The sequence below is a fragment of the Amblyomma americanum genome, chromosome 2 (assembly GCF_052857255.1).
Source record: "Amblyomma americanum isolate KBUSLIRL-KWMA chromosome 2, ASM5285725v1, whole genome shotgun sequence".
Classification (NCBI taxonomy): Eukaryota; Metazoa; Arthropoda; class Arachnida; order Ixodida; family Ixodidae; genus Amblyomma; species Amblyomma americanum.
In genome coordinates, this window is record NC_135498.1 from 27,886,382 (window position 1) to 27,910,192 (window position 23,811).

At 48.9% G+C, this 23,811-nt stretch overlaps 1 protein-coding gene across 6 annotated transcripts in view; it reads right to left on the reverse strand.

Annotated features, from left to right (window-relative positions):
• The window catches only part of Rbp (RIMS binding protein), a 401,872-nt gene that overhangs the window by 50,621 nt on the left and 327,440 nt on the right, over positions 1 to 23,811 (reverse strand). For all 6 annotated transcript variants that reach the window (XM_077653608.1, XM_077653610.1, XM_077653611.1 and 3 more), the window contains 10 exons: positions 23,139 to 23,372; positions 19,465 to 19,608; positions 16,894 to 17,176; positions 14,864 to 14,914; positions 12,720 to 12,860; positions 11,808 to 11,945; positions 8,555 to 8,650; positions 6,442 to 6,540; positions 1,517 to 1,891; positions 504 to 796 (listed from right to left, as the gene is read on the reverse strand). In XM_077653608.1, coding sequence (XP_077509734.1) covers positions 504 to 796; positions 1,517 to 1,891; positions 6,442 to 6,540; positions 8,555 to 8,650; positions 11,808 to 11,945; positions 12,720 to 12,860; positions 14,864 to 14,914; positions 16,894 to 17,176; positions 19,465 to 19,608; positions 23,139 to 23,372 — 1,854 coding nt within the window. The remainder of the gene's footprint in view (positions 1 to 503; positions 797 to 1,516; positions 1,892 to 6,441; positions 6,541 to 8,554; positions 8,651 to 11,807; positions 11,946 to 12,719; positions 12,861 to 14,863; positions 14,915 to 16,893; positions 17,177 to 19,464; positions 19,609 to 23,138; positions 23,373 to 23,811) is intronic.

Below are 23,811 nucleotides of genomic sequence, written 5' to 3' on the forward strand. Positions count from 1 at the left end.
ATTCAAACAATAACAATAATAACTGAGAACACCTTTTTCGATGGGAACTGCTTTGCACCATAGTAAAAGCATAGTGCTGCTGTGCCGCACCTTGGACGACAGGCGGCTTCAAAATAAGTATACGTGTGTGCCTTAATCGGAGCCGAATTGGCTCCACTAGACCCGTAACGAGCGACTGCAATCTCCAGAAATGCTTGAAGAATGGCGAATCCTGCTTGCGCGGGTTCGTGAAGACTCAGGACAAAAAAAAAAGGCGGGGGGGGGGGGGCATTGCGAGAAAACAACGACTCAAGTGATAAAGACGCGGTACTGTTGATATACCGTCCCACGCCAACATCACTGGCCTTTTGAGACAATATTCCCCCGCGGTCATGGAAAATTCTCGAAGCAAAGGCAGGCTTGCTCAGCAACCACATCTGCCTCAACCTATCCATACCCGAGCAAGCTAATGACAGAACAAGTCTATGAGCTTCATGGTGCGCAACGCTGTTCTCAAGACTCGCCTCGTCCATCTCGCCGAAGATGAGGATGTAGTCCCCCGCGGCGAGGAACAGTTCGGCCTCCGGGTGCTCGTTGGGCGACTGCTTGAGTGGGTCGTAGCTGTATCGGGCCACGTAGACGCGGCAGCGGCCCCGGCCGGGCAGGTCGAGGAACTCCACAGAGTCCACGCCCAGGGGGTCTTCCTCGGCCTGCTGCTGCGCCTGCTGCTGCTGCTGGGCCGAGAGCTGCGGCTGCGGTGGCGTGGCCGACTGCTGCTGCTGCTGGTTGTGCTGCTGGCTCGAGGCCACGGCCAGCGCTGGGGCACGCGACACAAACGGCGCGCTGTATTCTAATGCACAGCATACGCTATATATAGTCTTTCTGTTTCCAACGGATTAAGAGATGCGTTCGGGAGAAAAAGCGGAATGCACAGCTTAAGAGCCAGTTGTCTGACGGCAGGATGACTCGGCTGCAGGATTGTACCACATGTGAGGCATCTCGCGTGCTTTCTACAGCAGATACATTTTTGAGCCGGGAAGGCTACGCGGCTTATGGGACAGTGCTCGCAAATATATATGCCCAAAAGGGAGTAATTGGCTAGCCCTCCAGAGCACGCCTGTATGAAGCCTTCATTTACTCCATCCATGAAGAACACCTTACATCCCCCTTCAAGGAAGGTATTTAGGAGTATAAGGAACTGAAACGTTTACAACGTGCAGAAATGGAACACAAACATGGCGCCATGTTTCGGCATCCTCATTCTAGGCTCATTCTTACTATTCTATTCATTCTCTCTATGGGACGCATGCATGTTTCGTTTGCTCCCGCCCTCCCTCACTTATACGTCCCCCAGCCGCTTAGTCCCTACTTCATTCGCTCCACTCACTCATTACCTCACTCATTCAGTCAATCACTTACTCACCTACCCACCTCAATTACTCGCTCAGTCAATCACTCACCCACCCACCTCACTCAGTCAATCATTCCCCCCCCCCCCCTCATTAACTCGCTCGTGCGATCACCGAGAGGAGCCCACCTTGTGCCGTCTGCGCGTCGATGTGAAGCCGTGGCGTAGGTGTGACGGGCGGCTGCTGTTGATGATGCTGATGCTGCTGCTGCTGCAGCAGATGCTGCAACTGGAGTTGCTGCTGGTGCAGCTGCTGCTGCTGGTGGTGCAGGGCCGTGGAGACGGCCGTCGAGTGCACGATGCCGTTGGGCGGCAGCGACGGAAGCGTCAGGCTGCTGCCGCCGGCGTTGCGCTGCGCGAGGCTGCTCCGCGAAGCGGCCACGGGCGCCAGCGAGGAGGTGGCTCCTCCGCCGCTCAGGCTCAGGGTGCTGCTCAGGGACGCGGTCAGCGCCGCCGACGAGGACGGGCCGCACAGCCGAGCAGGGAGTAGGCCGCACGACGAGCCTGCGAGCACAACAGCGTCCTTTCTCTAACGCCCGTCTGTCGAAGATTCGTCTCCGCAGAGACGCTGCTCCATCTACCGGAGGACACTCAGTGGCTCTTTACAGTGACTGTCGTATTAGCTTATAGTTTCCCCGGTTTTGCGCCGTCTGCGTCGCCGTCCGTCTGCTTGCTCCATTCCGCAGCAAAAGATGTGACAAACATACAGGGTCTCTCTCTTACAATTGTTTTTAAACACGGCGCTTCATTCGGCATAACATTGGGGACAGTGGTGTGCATGCATTATAATACAGCTAAAATGTGTTAATTAGCAGGCCGGAAACTAATATTTATTGGCTGACTTTTTAACTAGTACGTTTAGGCTCCTCATTTATTGAGAGGCTCGTAGGCCACCGTGTGTATTATGCACATCAGTTGTCAGATTTTTGAAATCGCCATCCTCGTCGCCGCTGCCGCGCAAGGAACTCTGGGGCTGCACACGGCCCAAAGCGAAACCGCGCGCCCAGAAAGATGCTATCCACGCCTACGAGCGCACGTCACACAGCGTCGCGGGTGTCACGTACTCTCTAGTACCACCTGATAACGTGACACCCGCGACGCTGTGTGACGCGCGCTCGTAGGCGTGGATAGCAATCTCTATGGGCGCGCGGTTTCGCTTTGGGCCGTGTGCGGTCCCAGAGTTCCTCATTTTATGCCTCACGTGACTTATAAGCGTACCTCGACCTCACAATCATTGTTGGACTGATGAAACCGAAACAGCACGAGAAAGAAATTCGATTATAAAACATTCTGCGGCCGTAGGAGAACACCACATGGTAATCAATGTATAACAATGCCTTACGCATCATCACAAAGAAGAAAACACGCAGCCAAAAGTTTGGTGTCTATACTTTTTACAGAAGGGCGACATGAGGGACTTACCGGGCGCGACACGTGCTACCGTCACTCAATTCAATCCACGTTGAGCGGGGCCGAAATAGCACGTGGCGCAAAACGGAGAGAAGAAGGTGGGGCGAACCGAATGACGCGTGTCCTCAATTCTCAAGTCGCGGAAACCCACAATCGACCGGTTGGCGCTGCGGGCGTGTATGTACACAGGGAAGGCCGTGTGTCTGTTTATACAATCATGAACAGGAGAGAGGGATAGAAAGTGGTTCGAGGGGGGAGGTTACGAGGAAAGGAGAGGCGCAGTAACACAACTGTTTCATTCAGGGTGGACACTTTACCCGTGCCGTGAAGCAAAAGATGACGGCGTTCTGAGAGAGGAAAGACGAAGTGATTCCACGTGGCCCGTGCCGTGAAGCAAAAGATGACGGTGTTTGAGAGAGGAGAGACGAAGTGATTCCACGTGGCCCGTGCCGTGAAGCAAAAGATGAAGGCGCTTTGCGAGAGGAGAGACGAAGTGATTCCACGTGGCCCGTGCCGTGAAGCAAAAGATGAAGGCGCTTTGCGAGAGGAGAGACGAAGTGATTCCACGTGGCCCGTGCCGTGAAGCAAAAGATGACGGCGTTTCGCGAGAGGAGAGACGAAGTGATTCCACGTGGCCCGTGCCGTGAAGCAAAAGATGAAGGCGCTTTGCGAGAGGAGAGACGAAGTGATTCCACGCTGCCCGTGCCGTGAAGCAAAAGATGACGGTGTTTGAGAGAGGAGAGACGAAGTGATTCCACGTGGCCCGTGCCGTGAAGCAAAAGATGACGGTGTTTTGCGAGAGGAGAAACGAAGTGATTCCACGTGGCAGAAAATGGAGCGAACGTAGAAAAAAAAAGAAAGATAGAAATGAGAAGAGTCGTTTCAAAACCCTGCTTGTCTAGTGGAGCACTTCTGTAGCACGCCAGGTACAAGACGCGAAGCTCGTCTCAATGCCTGCCACGTGCCGAGAGTCCGCGGCATCACGATCATCGAATTTCGAAGGGGACGTATAAATCGGTTCACTTGGGCGTACGCGTGCTCAAAATGCACGCGTAGTTGAGGAAAGAAAACAGTGAACCTTTTATGCATTCTTTATGGCGGGTGAAAACAACTGATATCTCTGCAAACAAAACGGATTGCTACTTTAATATATTGTTTTCCTCAGACAGTAGTTGCTCGCACTCTGTATTTACAACATACCTATATGATTATCTTTTAAGAATAAGCGGATTTTAAAGAATACAGAACGGATAGAAATCATTAATAGCAAGTTTAGTCATCTCCAGGAATTTCATTCGTTTTCCTGCTTAAGAAGGAAACCAATAGTAGAAACCAAAGAACATAGGGGAATGCTTCTCTCTTTCTTCTTTTAATTTACAGTATTAAGCAATGGGGAAATTATCGTGCAATTATATTATCGCTGAAAGATAACTGATTAGAAACCAGAAGAAAAAAATCGCTGTGGTTTAGCTCTGGTTAAACCTGGAGTGACGTGAGAGCTACATCTGGCCGAGTGGAACTCGCTCAGTCGAATTGCAAAGTCAGTCTTTCGCCGCTCCGTTTTGCTGGGCGTTCCTTCTTTATCTTCGTCCCTGGACGTGGATTCCCTCTCTCTCCTTCTCCTCCACTCCGCGCCTCCCCCCCCCTCCCCCCCCACTTGACACGGCTCATGCGCACAGCTGTTGCAGATCGGTTTAGCCGGCGCGCCGCGCCGCCGGCAGCAGCAGCTGCTCCGCACCACGTGACCAGCTGTGGCCACGTGACTACAGAGCGCAAGGGGTGTCACGCTGAAGGCTCGAAGAGCTGGCGTAGTGTAGCTCTCGCTACAGAAACTAACATATTGACTCGAATCTTTGTAGTGTTGGCTCATTCTTCAAAGCTGCCAGCACGCCGCTTTATCGCTTTATTTGCGATGGAAGACGCGACCCAGACTCGTCGCATCCAGGCAGAGCCGATTCTTCGTTGTTCCAGAACGTTGTAGTAGCTTTGCACGACGTATCTCGAAAGTTCACTACCAGCTTTAAACTGAGCACGGCCGATCGCGAGAGCAGCGGGCATTCTGTTTGACGCCCGCCGAGCGGGCTTGTTGCTACGCCGCCGCCGAGTGATTCAGTCCATTGTAGACGCATGTCAGCACAAATAAAGAGTTTTGTTTAGACGCCATTTTCGCTGTCTTTCTGCTCCCCGGGTTGCAGTTACCACTTCCTGACAATATATCGTCGTGGGGATCCGAACCCGACGCCTACTGGAATGAACTGAACCTTAATCGCGTATGTTTTCGACCTTTCAAGAATTTTATTTCTGACTATGGGCCTTATGCCTCCAGATTGTCAGCTGATTCCCACGGTGGTTGCCCGCGATTTTTTCTTTTAACACCACCACCAACATCAAACATTTACACTTGTACTCTATCACATTTTTTTTTAAGCTGGCGTCGTCTCTGTCTAATTTCACGAGCCCGAGTTGAAGAGCGCAGCATATCTCGCGGTTCTATCCCGGTGTCCGCCGTTAAACAACAATCACCCCGCCGGGGTGGCTCAGTGGTTAGGGCGCTCGGCTACTGATCCGGAGTTCCCGGGTTTGAACCCGACCGCGGCGGCTGCGTTTTTATGGAGGAAAAAACGCTAAGGCGCCCGTGTGCTGTGCGATGTCAGTGCACGTTAAAGATCCCCAGGTGGTCGAAATTATTCCGGAGCCCTCCTCTACGGCACCTCTTCTTCCTTCCTTCTTTCACTCCCTCCTTTATCCCTTTCCTTACGGCGCGCTTCAGGTGTCCAACGATATATGAGACAGATACTGCGCCCTTTCCTTTCCCCCAAAACCGATTATTATTATTAAACAACGACATGCAGACGCACACACGTTGCACGCAAGTTATGTATAATGAGGTGGAGGAAGCAAAACGGCGCCTTGGCATTCTCCGAAGAAATCTCGTTCCTGAGTGACCCGTCGTATTTTCGCCATTATGAGAATACTGGCATGTATATACAGAGATCGTACATACACTTTGATTTCGAACGTGCTCATAGGTTCCTTTATTATAATTATGGAGCCAATGTTTTTTTTTACCATGACTTTCGCGCTGACCGACAATTTACTGTATTGTAGCTCTTAGCTGGTGTCACTATATTCTTTGCAAACCTTGAAAGCGGATTTTCTGCTTAGAATGACAAATAAGCAGTACTCACGTTTGCTGGCGCTGTTAAGACGTTGTCCGAGCACAGACAAAGTATGAAAAGTTAAAAGTTCCCTGGCATTTAGGTAAAAGAGTAAAACTATGTAATCATGTGAGCTACTTGCGTGTAAAATGAACTCGCAGTACCGTGAATGCTCGACGCTCACAGACGCTGTGAACAACGAAATTAGAAACAATAAGAGACCATCAGACAGTTAGAACCCTATTTTCTACGGGCAGCCAAATCCGTGAACGAAAATGACCTTAAGGTCCAAGCTCCTCCCATCATCCCGTTAATGATTGCAATATTTCATGTATAGGTCAACATTTAGTGGTAGCGGTATGAAACTCGGAGGCAATGAGCGCTGGATTGCAGCTTCTCCCTTGTAATACACGCTCGCGAGACCCATTTCCGGTGCCATATAAATTATGTAAACGAAGCATATGAGGAAAGAAAGCGCCCACTTACCAAGGCAGGAGCGTTTCTTGTCCAGCTCCGCCAGGATGCGGTTGTCCTGCTCCAGTTTGGCCATAAGCCCGTCCAGTTCCTGCATCGTCACCGTCGACCCTGCGCCGGGATAAAGAGGAGGATGTCATTAGGAGAGGAAGGGCGCGGTCGTTGCCTTACTCGGGTGCAGATATGAACTCTGCCTGGGACGAAAACGAGAGACGAACAAGAACAAGAAGAGAGCGAAATGGGAACGAGACAAAAAGAGACGAGCACGAAACGAGAGCGAGAGCAGAACGAGACGAGAACGAGAGCAGAACAAGACGAGAACGAGACGAGACGAGAACGAGACGAGAACGAGACGAGAACATAACACACGAAACAGATGAGCGAAAAATTCCAAAGCATACTCTTAGGACAGCACTCTGCCGCGATAAAGGCCCCTGCGAGGCTGATGGCAAAGCCTGATTGAAAATTTCGCAAAGGAGAGGAACATTAGTGTTTAGTAATGCGAAAGCATTTCTAGGCTATGACGACAGGGTCGTGTCACCAAAGCGTATCACAAAAACGTGTCCACAGCGATTGTGACGTTCTCAGAAGAGGCAGCATCAAACGAATGGGTGTGATCGATAGAGGGCAATGTGAGGATGATGCGCAAAAAAGTCGATGTCAATAGGACGATGAGCTATATAATTAGAGCCAATAATGTCAAAACAAGTTCGAAATAGCGCGGATGTCGATATATTGAGTGGACGGGAAAACAGCCGTGGACGACAGAAAAGTGAAAAAAGGCAAAGAAGTGAAATTTAAGTTTGAAATGCATTGAAATGTGTTTGATGAGTGAGAATTAATCGAACAAAACAGTTTGATTGACATATAATAATTAGTTAATTGATTAGACGCGAACGTAAATGGACTCAAACAGGGGCAAAGAGAGGCGACGAGTGTTGAGGAGGCGTCAATGCTTTCGCATCCTTCCAGTGCGGGTAGCGGCAGTGATCTCTAACTTTTTTCACATTTGGCCACAAGGCCTTTTTGTCAGAATGTCTGAAAAGAAAACAACAAGCAGGACGAAATTATGGCAAAAAACACCGTGGAGACGAAATGTAAGAAGATATGACAAAAGAGTGATTCCTTGACAAGATCCTGGACCAAGTGCATAACCTAAAACTGTAGTCAAATAAATTTAGTTTTAAAAAATGCCCGAGAAACACAGATAACTTTATACCACGAATTTCAATACAAAAATCTGGCTCGGAATCGGCGGCAAAAAAATGTAAAGCGCTAACCTCGATATATACCAGGTGTTTCGGGCAAGCCCGGCACAAACTTTAAAACTAGGGTTCTTGAGATATAAACTTTTTGCAGCATGATAATACCGGTGCTGGCGGACGTCAAAAAGCCGGCGAATTATGTTAACAAGTACTGTCATTAACTAAATTCTAGTAGTTAACTTTTGGACTGTTACCAATAGGCGCCAGAATGCAATTCGAGTTTTGTAGCCGGCCGTCAGTAATAACCATGCAATATAGAACTTCGAAAATGTGATTAACCTCACCGCTGTTGCTCAACAAATTCGGGCCGTTACTCGGGCCATTGGAAAACCGCGCGCCTGCGGGAAGCGCAAAGCGACGTCCATCAAATCGTGACACTCTGTGACGCACGTACCACGTGACAATCTCTGCCCCGCCCGAGATGCGGTGCTTCCAACATTCCAAATTTTCAGGGGTGGAAATCTAACCCAGGGCTTGGACAGCATAGCCTGCCTCTATTAGAAAGTGCACTAAGGGACCGTTTACTCCCTTATAGGGTTATTCGTGTTTACAACGCAGGCTCTACTGGCCGCGCCTACCGCCCCCACCCGCAGTCATGAGTGCACCCGCTGCTCGGCACATCTGGGCCGTGTGACCGGAGAAGACCTAGTGATGACAGTTGAACGTGCTACGTTCTGACAAGCGACCACCATACGGCCCATGGGTACATAATCATGTCTCTCACGCCCAGCTGGACGACATCATCCTTGGACAGCTAGTGCACACTGAAGTATTCGGGTACTACGCCAGACAACACTACCGATTGCCCTGAAGGCAGTCCCTCATACAGCCATCGTTTCAATAACCGAGGTGGCACTCACTTTGCAGTGCCCTTGGCCTCAGTTGGGAGCAAAGCTGGCTTGTCCGATGGGGCTCTATGGAGAGCTGATCTATGGCTGGCGAAGAGAATGAAGACTCTGCGAACACAGAACAGCACACACTACAGATTGAAGCGTCCGAAAGCAGAACAAGGCGCTGCAATCGCAGGACTTTCCCAACATATATAGCAAATAACGTTAGAGTACAAGCTTGCGAACAAGATTCTGTAAATTGGCGCTTGCTGCGGCAATTAGGTACAGTGCCTTAAGCCTCACTCATTAAAGACCCCCAACGAGCGTAAGATGCGCAACTGACGCAATGAAAACCAAATCTGCCGATTACGGTCACCCGCCGCGGTGGCTCAGTGGTTAGGGCGCTCGACTACTGATCCGGAGTTCCCGGGTTCGAACCCGACCGCGGCGGCTGCGTTTTTATGGGGGAAAAACGCTAAGGCACCCGTGTGTTGTGCGATGTCAGTGCACGTTAAAGATCCCCAGGTGGTCGAAATTATTCCGGAGCCCTCCACTACGGCCCCTACTTCTTCCTTTCTTCTTTCACTTCCTCTCTTATCCCTTCCCTTAAGGCGCGGTTCAGGTGTTCAACGATATATGAGACAGATACTGCGCCATTTCCTTTCCCCAAAAAACCAATTATTATTATTATTACGGTACCCTGGACACATTTCTTACTGTGTAAATAGTTTCCGCATATTGCATCTCCCCCCTATCCTCTCTTCCTGTCCCCTCACCTCTTTCATTTCATTTCTCCATTCTGCCCCAGCTCAGGTGCTTCAGTATCGATGGCAGATGCCGGGACTAGCAACAATCTTTTCCTTCCTTTTTATTATTATTTTAATAAAACCACTTACTACTACTAAGATTACGGTACATGCTAGCACTTGCCGACAGATTAGGAACATTGCAGCCGCCTAGCTACACAATTGGCTTTCGCATATTTATCTTCAGTTGGTTCGCATCCAGGTCTCAGTATTAAAGGAATCAGTACGTTTCCGCGCTGAGAGGCTGCACACGTTCTCGGAAACAGTCATATTCAGAGGAAAGCCTGCGAGAGTCTATTTACCGTTATAACCAGCGCGATTTGTGATGCCACCTCCGCCAGATTTCGAAAGCATACGAAACACTTCTAGGCATCATGCACGCATTTTTTACACATCTAGTTTACATGCAGTACCGTAATTTCCGATATACATACCACATAAAGTTTATAGTCTGTAACGCTAAATTTTGCCTATTTTTTCTTTTTTGCTAGAGCGTCCGTACTATATACTGCACTCGGTGTATAGTCGGCACTCGGTGCACAGAATCGCGTTGGACACTATATGATATACGGGGCGATACTGAACAGAAAATTCTGTACACGCCGGTCCTGTATATAGACTACAAGTTTTCAAATTTTAACTTTTAAACATGTACAGCCCACGCGCTGTACGCTGAAGTGCACGGCACATGTGCGAATCTAAATTATCCCTGTTAGTTTATAGCTGATAGTTTATAATAATAATAAAAATAATTGGTTTTGGGGGAAAGGAAATGGCGCAGTATCTGTCTCATATATCATTGGACACCTGAGCCGCGCCGTAAGGGAAGGGATAAAGGAGGGAGTGAAAGCAGAAAGGAAGAGAGAGGTGCCGTAGTGGAGGGCTCCGGAATAAGTTCGACCACCTGGGGATCTTTAACGTGCACTGACATCGCACAGCACACGGGCGCCTTCGCGTTTTTCGTTCATAAAAAATGATAGTTTATAGCAAAACGCACTTTTTAACCGCGGGCTGCTCACGAGATGTTCGCAATACCAGCTCAGTACATGTAGCGTATATCTTCGTGTGCAGTCGTTCTCCTTTCGGTTGTGCTTTATCTTTTCTTGTATTGTGTCTCTCAGTGATTCCAACAATAACAACGATGATTCTGCCCATAAAGCGAGCCCATAAAGCGAGCATCTGCCCATAAAAGCGAGCATCGGCCAGCGGGCGAATTCACTTGTATTGCCACAACGTCACGCACGACAACAAAATTAGCGGCTGCATTTCTTTCTGCAACAACAAAAAAAGAAATACGCAGCGCTAGACCATTTTCGATTCGGGAGTTTCTGTACCTGAGCGGTGCGGGGTGAGGCCACGTAGCGGACGCATTCGCATATAGCCTTGCAGAGTGAGGTGGAATAACCGGGTTGTGAAAAGGTACAATTTGGACAATTTTCGTTTCCTCCAACAAAACATGCCTTTGAGTAGTTGAAATAACAGCCTCCAATCTGTTTTCAGCCTCTGGTGAAAATTGAGTTGTGGATTCTTCGCAGATCGCGCTTTTTTTTTTACCCAGAAAGGCTCTAAATGTTCTAGACGCCGATAGGTCAAAGCCCGAATGGTTTTGGAAGAAACGTTAGGCGAGGCATCAAGACGCCCCTGTCTTTGGCGTGTGCGGGAGATCACATGGAACCTGAATCTTGTGGCAAAACGCATTTCGTTACCTGTAAGATTAGTTGTAGCAAAAAACGCGAGTTCTCCACTTGAACCGGCGTATGCTGCAAGACTTAGCAGCGCTAGTTGGCAGCGTTTCCTAATTTCGGATACCGTATTCCGACGGCACAGAACAACTCAGCCATCCCTGCGTTCTGTAAAAAGTTTGTGGAGTTCAGGTACGACGGCCTGCGCAAGTCGACCGCGAGGCAAGCAACATCGGCCACTGCTGCCCTAGCCACAATAGAGCCTCACGGTCGCACACATGGCAAGAACAGGAATCCATGCTGGAGGGCGTTACAAAGAAACCGTTTTTTTTTTCAATTTAGCACAATTCTGCCGTGATTTGCTTGATTCGAAAAAGAAAGGCGGCTACTTGCACAGACTCACGTAATTAGCCTCTCAAATTCAGTTATGTGTGCCTTTCTCCATATCTTGCTGTTTCTCTCTTAACGAAAAGGTTCTTTTCTTTGTTTGATGGATTTTAACGTCCAAAAGCTACTCCGGATATATGAGGGACGCCGTATAGTGGAGGGCTCTGGATAATTTCGGCCGCCAGGGGTTCTTTAAAGTACACTGACATCGCACAGTATACGGGCCTCTAGCATTTCGCCTCAATCATCGAAATGCGACCGCCGCGACCGGGATAGAACCCGCGTCTTTCGGGTCAGCAGCCGAGCGCCGTAACCACTGAGCCACCGCGGCGCCTTAACTAAAAGGTTCGCACAGTTTACCGAGGAACAAATTAAAAGTACCGTACGCTGCTGTTCTCGTTTACTCACTGAGCTGCGATTGAAGGAGGAGCGCAGCGACCGACGCCGACAGAGAGTCCGTGACGGCCCCCGTTGAGCCGGCTGTAACCTCTCCGGCCTCGATGTTCTGCCGAAGCCGTTCGAGGTTGGCCACGGACACCGGGGAGCCTGCGGTGAGTGCATTGGCAAATGTCGTGCACTGGCGAAAACCGTAGCGCTCGAAATACAGGAGCAAACGAAGAGGGCGCCACATGCGCTATGGTGTCCTCTTCATTGGGCCGTGTGCTTCGAGCGCTACGTTTTTCGCCATGATACACCAAATTCACCCAAGCAGCCACACTAATCTATGCAGGCTGTGAGAAACCCACCGATGTCGCTGAAATGCCTGCACGGACGATAAGTTGCGCTAAGAACCTTTGAGGCTCTTGTCCTGAGGGCGATGGTGAATCCCTACATGATCTCTGTGGAACTAATCAGATAAATTTATAAACAATATGGACATGAGCCAAACGCAGTGATGGAGCTGAGCATGTGACAGCGAGTTTGACGCCGCAAGGCTGAAGAGATCGCAACTTGGCTGAATGATTAGTGACAACTGTGACGACACCACTGACAACAGAACCCTTGCTTACTAGCAGTGTGCGTACGCAATCAGCACAGTCATATTAAAAAAACACACACAAAATAAAAACAAAAAATGCTTCAGAGGACAGGACATAACCTAACACAATATGCGTGCGTCTGAAAAAGGCGGCTACTAAACACAAGTACAGCTGATGATAAGCGCAACCTAATACAAATGCAAGAGGGACCAGCGTAAAGAAGGATATGACAGCGCCCAAAAGCAAACACCGCAAATACATTGATTAAAGACAAGCGGGTCAAGCACTGCCGAAGATCAGTTTTTGCCAAAGGCGAGGCCGGAAGAAAGCCAGTGCTCACCGATGGTCGCCCTGGATTTCTCGAGTTCGGCAAGCACCCTGTTGTCCTGCTGGATCCTTGCCAAGATGCGGTCCACTTCCCTCGTCGTCGATGTGGTCGCCGGCGACGCTCGAGTGAGCGACAACTCCGCGCTGTGTTTGCCTGCGAGTGCGTTTTGCTTTTCTTTATTTTACTAGCGATGTGTCACAATATGTCGATACTGGCCACCTTCAAAAAGAGAAGTGATGAACAACGCACTGAAGCCAAGAAAGCAAGGAATGTCGAGTGAAAGAAACTGGCTGACCAGAACAGTCGGCGATTGATTTGATTTGAGCCCAAGTCCAGAAAGGGATGTGGGGGTTATGTCAGTACAGTTTTTCTTAACACTGCCGTAAAAAATTACATAATATGCAATACAAGTGTATTTTCACCTGAAATAAACAACACTACCAACCTAAAAAAGTTTTGGGGATATATTCCTGGCGCTCTGGTTTAGTGGTCAAGTGATGCACCCCTGCACTGTCAGGCGGCTATTCCAAACAGAGCCACCCGTAGGCTTAGGCGACGCATGTTGACAGTGACATTAAGGTCACGTGACATAATGTCATATGGCTGTGACATTAACGCACCCACAGTTTACGTCGACGGCGGACGACTACGACGCGAAAGCCAGGGACGGGCGCCTAACAGCTATCGCTGTAAAAACTTTGAACCAAGAAAAAGCGATGGGGATCAGAGGTTTTGAGGTCGTATGTTGGAGAGCACAGATTGAATAAAACGTCCATTTTTTAGGGATACAGGACGAAGAACATGCTTTCGGCAAGGCTATGGATATAAGGAAGCGTTGTGCCGTATTAGACGAAGTTTCGTTGACAGAGGTGTGTTGCACTTGCGCACTTTAGATTACAAAGTATGTACTATTCAGCCAGCATTGTACGAAACGTAACACGCTCCAAGAAACCATAACAAAGTGGGTGTCAGAGAAGCAACAAAGTCCGAAAAAATATGCAATTCGGACAAAAACTGCGCACCCCTATTAAAACAGTTTCACTGCACGAGGGTCAGACAGGGTGCTCTTTACAGTCACCACTTGGATGTAAAAAAATTAACAGTTGTTACATGTGAATTAATTAAGGAATTTATATTGCAGTAACTCTGCTTTTAATTTTCAAAGAACATTTTTGAACTGCCTAAGCATAAAAGGCCAGAGCAATATTTTACTAGACTTGATAGTCTAGTAAAATACACCTCTTAACGGAGCAGCTTTTAAGTGTGGTAGTTTGTAACTTGCATAAAGTTCATATAGCACATATGTTAAGAGCTACCAGTGCGCGTCAACAGTAACCGTTTTGTTCCCCTACTCGGTTCCTGATTGCGTTTAGAGCAAGGGCATATATTAGAAACGCTCACAAAGCAAACCGCGCAGTTGCAGCGTGTTTTCCTTATAACTAGAGCTTTACTTTCACGCATCGTCCACAGTTTGAAACCTAAACTGATTTTCGGCGAAGTATTTATTTGCACAGTAAGAAATACTCAAGCTTGCAGCGGGAGAATCCTGACGAAATGCTTGAGCACATGCAAGATGCAAGTATTTTCATTATTCCTTGATCAACTTATGCGGACACTTTCTACGGCTCTCAAGAACAAGGGAAGACTTGGAGTGACGTTTGCAAGCAAAGGCTGCTTTAAGAAATTAGACAAAAAAACGAAATAAAAAGTCACAGACGATTGATGCAATTCATGCGGCAGACCATGCATTAGTTTTAGTTTTCGCTCCTGACGGTGGCGGGTTGCGGGGTCCTGTCCATCAATCACCACCTGACACGCTGTACCTCTTCCTCTCCACCCGCCCGATAGAACCCAGCAATAACAACGCGCCATGTCTTACCCCTTAGCCACCCCCCCCCCCCTCGACTCAGCTCGGCGACCATGGTTTCCCTCTCGCCACCCGTCACCTCCCATGCCCCCCCCCCCCCTCTCTCTCTCTCTCTCTCTCTCCCTTTCTTCACTTTGTCTCCTCTCCCACGAAGCTTCACACGCCGGACGCCAACGCCGGACAATTTGTCCGCTAATGAAGGTTCTAATGCTAACGCAATAAAGTAAGACCAAAATAATTAAAAGTGGATAAGAATAAAAGAAAATAAAAACAAAGAGTTTTTACTTACATTCTGAAAATGTGATACGACGAGGGTCACGTTGGAAATAAACCGTCAGAACTGAAGGTGAAACAAAATAAGGAAAATGAACAGGCATAAAAAGACCAAAAGTAATTCCACAAAGCTCAAAGACAACATAAAAAAAACACCGAAGTGGTGTCGACAATGGCAGTGCTCATGCATAAGCTAAGTGAGGCTGGAAAACACAAAGTACAGCCAACAGAAAGCGAGTAGAGGTTCAGGCAAAGCAAGCTCATCGATGTTGTCACATGTCTGGGAATAGTTTTGGTTTTCACGTCATTTATTTTTGAGCCAAAATGGTAAATCTACGGCTAGGCAGGCTCCTCTTTTTAAGACGAGCCAACCTAGCTGGAGATTTATCATTTTGGTAAATTTAAGCATAATACACTGAGAAATAAAAAAGAAAGAAAAGCATAGCTGGAGTACAGCCTGTTTTTATCCGCTTCTTTCGCGCAGGCTGCAATAAAACTTCTGAGTCGAGGCTAAATGGCCAAAATGCTAGAGAAACAAACACAAAAAGCCAAAAGATATAATGAGCACACAGACAGCGAAAGAAAGTGGCGACAAAACCAAACCCAGCGAACCGCAGAAAGCAACAAATAAAACATGCGAAGCAGTGTGCGCCCGATCTAGGAACGAAAATTAAGTTTCTGCGTGGCTTGTCCACACACGAATTTCAGCTTGTTGCAAGGTGCTCAATAATTCTGCTTGCGAGGCAAACATAAGCGAGTGCTGGTGGCAGCATTTCCAATGATACGCACGGAGGTCAAGGTAGAGTACAAAGCGGTAGCTCCTGTAGAAGAGCCAAGATATGGGCCAGCTGGCAGTTGGCTGACCTTGAACGCCAGGCGACAAAAAAAAAAAAAACGTGGACAGGATTCCAATCCACCTGGTAATCCCTAGCGTGCACTGGGGTGCGCCGACGTATAAGCGGCCGACGGCTGACTGGAATTTGTCCGCTTCTTCATTTAGCCACAATCCATCGTATTCTACAGTAGCCGAAATCTTTTTGAAGAGAGTGAAATGACGCCGAGCTGGACAGCGCACAATAAACAACGAACCATTTCATTCGCTTAATTGACCCCTATGAATAGCATCATCTCGTATACGTAAATCTGTACGCCTTTTGCCGTACCCTTTGGTCCATATGTTTCTCCTACTCTTCACTTCCTCCTGACAGCCGATGCACTATTGCCGTCCTTGAGGCCGATAGTTACATGCACCCGGCATCCCTCCCTGGCTTTTTTCATCTATTAAACTTTTGTAGCGATAGCTATATCAGGGTAGCATTTCGAGCCTACAGCGTGGCGGCGCCGCCACGCTGTCACGTGGTTGGTCGCGTGCTGCGGTGCCGTGGCTGATCACGTGGTTGGTCACGTGACCAAGTTCCACTCAGCCAGCTGTAGCTATCGCGTCACTCCAGGTTTAACCAAAGCTAAACTACCGCCAATTTTTTTCCTTTCAGCTTTAATGCCTTCGCACCTAGTGACAGAGAAACACAGCATGTATCGGGCAGTCTCGTGTCCAACCTGAAAACCAGATGGCAGAAGGATTTCAACTGTGCGCATATGCTGCTAAATTGCCAGCGCGCCCCGTTGCACACTGAACTTCGGTGACGGGAGAGTAATACACTCTAAACAGAAGGGAGTAAAAAGGGAGTAAACTGTCCGCTAGCGCACTTCTACAGTTTACTCCCTTTTTATTACCACATTGGAGTATTCCTGTTTAGAGCGTAGAGGATAACTTCTTCCTTCGCCATTATCGCACCGCAGGAGAAAATGCGTCTATTTTGAAAAGGGAAATATAGAGCCGAAAAACAATCTCGACAGCGTCATACGCAAAGAACAGAGGAGGATATAGTAATGCGTATAAAACAAGCGCGGTTGAAAGGTAGAGCAAGAACCTGAGAGCACACATCGTAACGGAATGTAGGTTGAAGACCGAAGAGGAAGAGTTCGCCCGCACATCGCGGCAAGCGACAAACATCGCGGCTGGTGCTCGGAAGTCGAGTGTCCCACCTGAGGAGCAGGTGAGGGAGGGCGTTCCCCCTCCTCCTCCGGCCGCCGAGGCGGCTGCGGCGGCGAGCTGGGCGAGAGCGTCGGAGCCGGCCGACCGAGCCATGTCCAGCAGGGGCCTCGTGGACGCGGAGCCGCCGGAGTCCAGCAGCGGAGCGGGCGACGCCGAGCGGGCGCCGCTGCTGCCGCTGCCTCGCGGGCTGGCCGACGACCGATCGGCTTCGAGCAGCAGGTGGTCGGAGAGCTGCAGGCTGATGCCGTGGTCGCACAGGTCCGAGGGCACCACCTGCGGCGGGACCATTCATTCGCTCGTTGTTTATCTGGAGAATTTCTTTCAAAATACAAAACAGTTGCTGGACTCATAGCCATTGGCTAATAAAGGGTCCAGTGATGACATGTGATACAAATTCTAACGCAGCAGAAGAGCAAAGTAATTAACAAATACAAAAAATAATTCTAGACGCACACAACATAGGCAATGCACTAATATTCAGTAACAATTTCATTTAAACATCAGAGCAGTTTTCAAAAAGGTATTTCTTTAGAGCTGAACTAAACTTATAGGCTTGCTTGATGTATACTGGCAGGGAATTCCTTATCAGGGCTCCGTCAAATTCTGCGCATGGCCACCACATGCGACCATGCGTGTCTAAGTCCACGCATGGACCATGCCAGCCTTGTTCATTTTCAGCTGTCTGGTGTAGCCACGTGTGAGCGAGGAAGTCACAAAGCGAATGGAATATTCAGTTACAGGTATTAACCGACACATAAGATAACAATCAAAGAAAATTCATTCACCCTCTGGCTCCATGCGAACTAAATAATATAGGAGACAATATACGATTAAGCTACCGGATTGTCACTCACTACACAAAGTTGTTGAAGCCTACGTTTGGTGCGCGCTACGTCTACTACTTGTTCTGAATATGTATCGAGCATATCTCAAGCTACCCTTGTAGCTTCTCGCCCGAGGCCCGTTTCCTGTATGTCTGGAAATAAACTTTCTTCAATTCTTCAATTCTAAAAAAATTCTAATGTTCACGTTTTTTGAGCGCAGGTGGTGCTGGCTGCGGTCAGACACTTGAGAAACGCAGCCCTCACTTCCGCGGTGATCGCTATACGACCCCACAACTGTCGTAAGCAGCGCATAAGCGATATACGTCAGGCGGACTTCCCCACATGTACAAGTTGACAAAACTAAAATGGCTAGGCTCTTGCTAGGATTGTGAAGGCCTTAGGAGAATCTAGTGCCACTGGTGTAGCTGGGATGTATGTACGCAGATATGCAGGACGGCACAGAAAACTGCGTTTCCGCGCTATGATCGCTCGAAGCGCGTGATTGGCAGCCTTATTAGGTTCAAGGGAGGTTTGTGGAAAAGCCTGACTGCTTAATTTCAAACATGAGCATCGATTTATTCACTCGTAGCTTGCTCGACATATCAGTGGGGTCCAGCGGTCGATCCAAGAATTTAATGAAATATTAACTGTTTCATTGTGTGATTTCTGTTTCTTTTGTCGACGCCACGAAGTTGTTAACGGAATGGAAGGCGTCGCCAATGGCTAAGCGTTAATTAGTGGGTTATAATGCATTAAATGTTATCTGGTGGACACGCTCTAGCCGCTTAGACAAAACGAAACCATTGGGTCAACGCAATTTTGGAAACCGTGGTCCAGTGCTGCAGCAAGCGGCTCAAGTTCGGCTCTTTAACTACGGGACCCCGTAGCCTCTACTATTTTTGTGTTTTTACATGACAGGACGACAAAAATTTTTTTTGGATTTCTTAGTGCTCTTTGCATTCTTCTGAATACCAGAGAATTGCAGAGATGTCAATGCTATAGAAAGCATTGCAAAGGTTAACATGATAGTTATTTGTATGTGACTCTGTTAAGTATGCCTCCTGCCACTGCGGCGCAGGTTTCGTTTCTCCAATTTGAGTTGAGTCGTTGTATGCTACAGGTGGGATTAGCCTTGCTTAGTCCGCCGGCAATTGCTCCACCGTAGCGTCACTTCTATGTTAATAGAGACCTAAAACTTGTCGCATCTGTCCCGCTATGCGCACAGTTAATTATAATAGTACATATTACACTCCCGCAGTCACCATCTATGCACCCATTCACTCACAGTAGAACATAGTCCACTACAGAAGTCACCATCTATGCCCCTATTCAGTCAAAGTAGAACATAGTCCATTGCAGTGCCACTATCTATGCACACATTCTCTCACAGTATAACATACGCCGGCCGTCGTTGGGCACTGCTTACCTACCCGCCGCGGTGGCTCAGTGGTTAGGGCGCTCGGCTACTGATCCAGAGTAGCCGGGTACGAACCCGACCGCGGCGGCCTCGTTTCGATCGAGGCGAAACGCAAAGACGCCCGTGTGCTGTGCGATGTCAGTGCACGTTAAAGATACCCAGGCGGTCGAAATTATTCGGGAGCCCTCCACTACGGGACCTCATTCTTGCTTTCTTCTCTTAGCCGCTCCTATATATCCTTCCCTTACGGCGCGGTTCAGGTGTCCGCCGAGATGTGCGACGCCATTTCCTTTCCCCAACAACCAAGTTTCCCTGCTTACCTCCGCCGACAGGGAGCGCCCCGCCCGCCAGGACTCCCGGGCGGCCCGCGTGCGTTGTTGCTGCCGCCTGAGCGCGGCCATCTCCAGCACCAGCTCTTCGTGCAACACATTCTGGAGCTCGCATTTCTTCTGCAGCTCGCGCACCTGTAAGGGCAGAACGGGAAGGGAAAGAGCAAGGCCGGACGATGCATTGGCACTACACTTCTATGCTGCCTTGTTTTTCCTGCCACCTGGTCGCAACAGTCCAGAGAGCAGTGTGGCGGCGCACGGAGAAAATCGAAAAATAAAAACCCGACTCTTGCTTACCTATTCACTGCTAGAATTACTCGATGTTCAAAAATACTTCAGTACAAAGAACTTGATTAGACGTAGGAAAAACACGACGCTCTTTGGAGGACACACGTTCCGCGATGGCAGTGAGGGAAATACAAATGACGCAGAGTGGAGTTTTTCACAGTTCGAGGAAGTGACTTCCTTTCATCATGTCCGAGGTTTCCCTCGTGCGGTTTTAGTTTAACGGGAGCTTTTTTCCGTTTTGGTTAACACAGCGCTAGTCTTACAAACGTGTGGCGTGTAGAATGAGGCCAATCATATGGCGTTTAGAAAGAAAGAAAGAAGGAAAGGAAGGAAGGAAGGAAGAAAGAAGGAAAGAAAGAAAGAAATGAAAAGGACACATATTTATAAAGAAAGAAGGCAGGAAGAGAAAAAAAGCAGTGCAAAAAATACTTGGTACATTTATTGACAGAAGACCAAGCATGGCCAAAATGTGTAATAGAAACAAGAAGCAGAAAACTAAGAAGATGGTCGCTTCGCCGCATCGCGACGCAGGAAGCGAATACTTTGGTTTCTAGACTTAGCGAAATTAAGTAACACATTTCTTCGTACTCTTTTTCTTGCCGGCTTGTAAAACCTGAAGCGAAAAAGGTTCAACACTAAAGTAGTCAGGCGAAACACTGACAAGGCTTCGCTAGAACAATTAAGAGCTAGCAATGAAAGCAGCGTTACAAACAGCGAAGGCCTTCATCACATGCGAACGAATTACAGTGAACAGTAAGATCAAGACTACAACGCGTACGGTACCCTTCTTAGCTTCCTTGACAAGAACTCGTTAGAGATACAAGGGCTTTAGAGATTAGGATAGGAGAATAATTGGTTCGCTCCAAACTTAGGCTGTGCCTTTCAGATGGAGAAAGGAAACACTAAGGTGAAATCAACGCACCAAAAAAGTGTTGGTTCGCTAAGCAGGCCCAATTAATATACAATGGTGAGTACGCATCTCTGTTTAGGGTCTTCCAAGCGTTAAGTTTGAGATCTCCAACCGAATTCCTGTTGTGTCGTCTAGCTATACGCCGAGGTAAATCTGTAGGAAAGACTTTTCTGGCACTCACGATACGTCTCTCTCTTCTCTCTCTCTCTCTCTCTCTCACACACACACACACACACACACACACACACACACACACACACACACACACACACACACACACACACACACACACACACACACACACACACACACACACACACACACACACACACACACACACACACACACACACACACACACACACACACACACACACACACACACACACACACACACACACACACACACACACGCACGCACGCACGCACGCACGCACACACACACACGCATGCACGCACATACAAAATTGAAACAGCAAAGAAGACTGCTGATGAGAATGCGAGCGCAGTAGGGTTGTTTTCATGCCAGTCCGGAAACAGCACTTTCCAAAAAGAACAGAGCCAAGAGCTCCGAGCCTTCGCACCTATTCCCGAAATCCAATCATTTTCCTCAGATTCAGGACACGTTCTTCGCTTTTTCTTTCCTGTTTCCTTTTTTAGACGTTTCCGGATATCATTTTCAAGCGCGCCGCTCCTGATCATTAAGTCGCGGCAAGAAATAAACTTCAAATCTTTTTTTCAGCCTTTGGACCTTTTGGCAACAAAGTGGAAAGTTCGACTGGAAAAGAAGAGTACGAGATGAACAACAAACTAAGAAGAAAAAAGAAATCTGGCCCTAAGTTCAGCGCCGCGTGCAGTCTCCTAAATCCTCCCATCATCACCCGAGCCGGGATGATGGGGAATGTTCGCGTTTTCCGGGCGCCCATATTTTGTTTCAGGGATCCAGCTTCCACATACGTGCTCGGCAGAACAAGGCGAGCGAGTGCTGGGAGATTTCCCCACAGGCTGTGCCTACCCCCAAAACTAAAGCGAGATCTTAAAGTAGAAATCGTCTATGTGGGGCGGGCAACAAAATAAGGAAAGAATAAGGTACGAAGGCGCACCCGCAAAGAAATAGAATTTCTTTGATTAAAATCTTCCGACAGCGCGAGGATTCCTGCCCTTAAAAACTTCTTTAGGCAGTCCATAGATTGTCCATAGACTTCTGTATATAAAGTCTACAGACTCTCTATAGACGAACCCTAGAGAACAACCTAGAATTAATACAAATCCTATAGACAGTCTACAGACAATCTATAGATTTAGGCCATACGCTTTTAGTAGACTTTTGTCTCTAGGCAGCCTAGAGAATATGAATAGACAAAAGGAAATATCTACAGGAAGGCAATAGAGCCTATAAAAATTTTATAGACTGTCTATAGATCACTAAGGGCATGAAGAGTTATAAAACAAAAATTGGAACCCATCAAAGGTAACGAAGCGAAGCAGGGTCGTATCACGTATCACAAACGTTGTAAACAAACCGTAACACTCACTCAGAGGCAGCCAATTTTTCAGTAACTAAGCGAAGGGAAGAAAGGAAACGTACACTTCTCGCGCAGCTTTGTTCATTTGTCCACTTCTTAGTTTCAGCGTTAAAGTTGTTTTGAGGCGACATACGGGAGTAATTCTGCACGCAAAACCAATACAAGGTCAGCTTGAGGGATATCTCGAAGGGCACTCTACACGGGATTTTTCCGGAGGGGGGACCGTAACGAGGGTGTTGACGAAGATTTACACGCCCTGGCCACCAGTCGGCTGATTCACACCCACCAGCAAACCCTCGTGCTGGGTAAATGGAATTTCCTCTGAATACTAGGCTTCGACTACTCAAGAGCGCCTTGTGCCATGGGGCTATTTGGCGGCCACAGATGCCCTCGCGCCATAAAAAAATAAGCAGTGGCTTAGCTCTGGTTGAGCATGGATATAGAAGCGAAAAGCTTCAGGTATGCTTGGTTTGACGTCATGGTTATGCTTCGTAGCTTAGGTGGTATTGTAAACATTGTTATTTAGTTTCTCAGGTTTTCTGCGTAGTCTAGCAGCTGCCGCACTCTCCTTCTCTTCCATGTCGACTGCGCACGCCTATTCTCTGGCAAGCGCATTATATAGCCTCCTTGCGCATGCACATGACGCACATGTGCATTAGCGCGCGGCTGCGCCGAAAGGTCAGGCGACGGAGTCGGCGGCGGCTGCGGGAGCGGCGAGGAGCGACCACCTGCGCGGCGCGTGACGTCACTCGTTTTCGCGCATGCGCATAACTCACCAGTTCGGGTCACGCGAAGCTCGGCTCTGACCCGCGTAGTGAAGCTTTTCACTTCAAAATCCACCACCACCACCACCACTACTATCAGCATCATCATCATCAAATACGAGGCTTCAAGGAGGTCGCCAGTTCCGCCAGCGACTCCCAGAGGAGGAGGAGAGTTTACCTTGGACTCGAGCGTCTGTATGGTGAGCAGGTGGGCCGCTTCGGCGGATCCTTTGGCGGCGGCCGCGGCCGCCTTAGCGGCGCGCACCTCCTGCAGTGCCTGCGCGTGCTGCCGCTCGAGCAGGCGGCGCTGCTCGGCCGCCTGGCGCAGGTGGCCCACCAGGGCCTCCAGGGCGGACGCCTCGCCCCGGGCAGCCTCCAGCTCAGCCGAGCGCACGCGCAGCTCCGTCTCCGCCTGGTGACGTCACATGCGACCGACCACGGAGAGGGGAGATGGCAATGTGCACAGAACACGCACGCGCTCAAGTTTGTTGCGGGCCTGTCGCACCAGAGTTAAAGGGACTCTGGAAAGCCTTCCGAGGAGAGCACATTAACTCACTTAATCACTGCACTGTGTTGCCATGAAAACCAGAGCCAAATAATACTCTTCTACACGCAGCAGAGGACCCACAATAACGCGCGAAAGTTGGCGAGCCCTTCCCGGCGAATTTTTCATGCTCGCGCCCTCCTCCGTCCCCCGCATCTGCGTAGACAAGGTGAGAGGTGGCCATTGGTTAGATTCTTGCAGACGCCAGGCAGCTACCGTGGCCGCGGCAAATAAGCCGCTTATCTCCGGCGGGTCGGGAAGCTCCGCTCCCAGAGGGGGGTCGGCGAAGGAGCCCTACCTTCCAGCG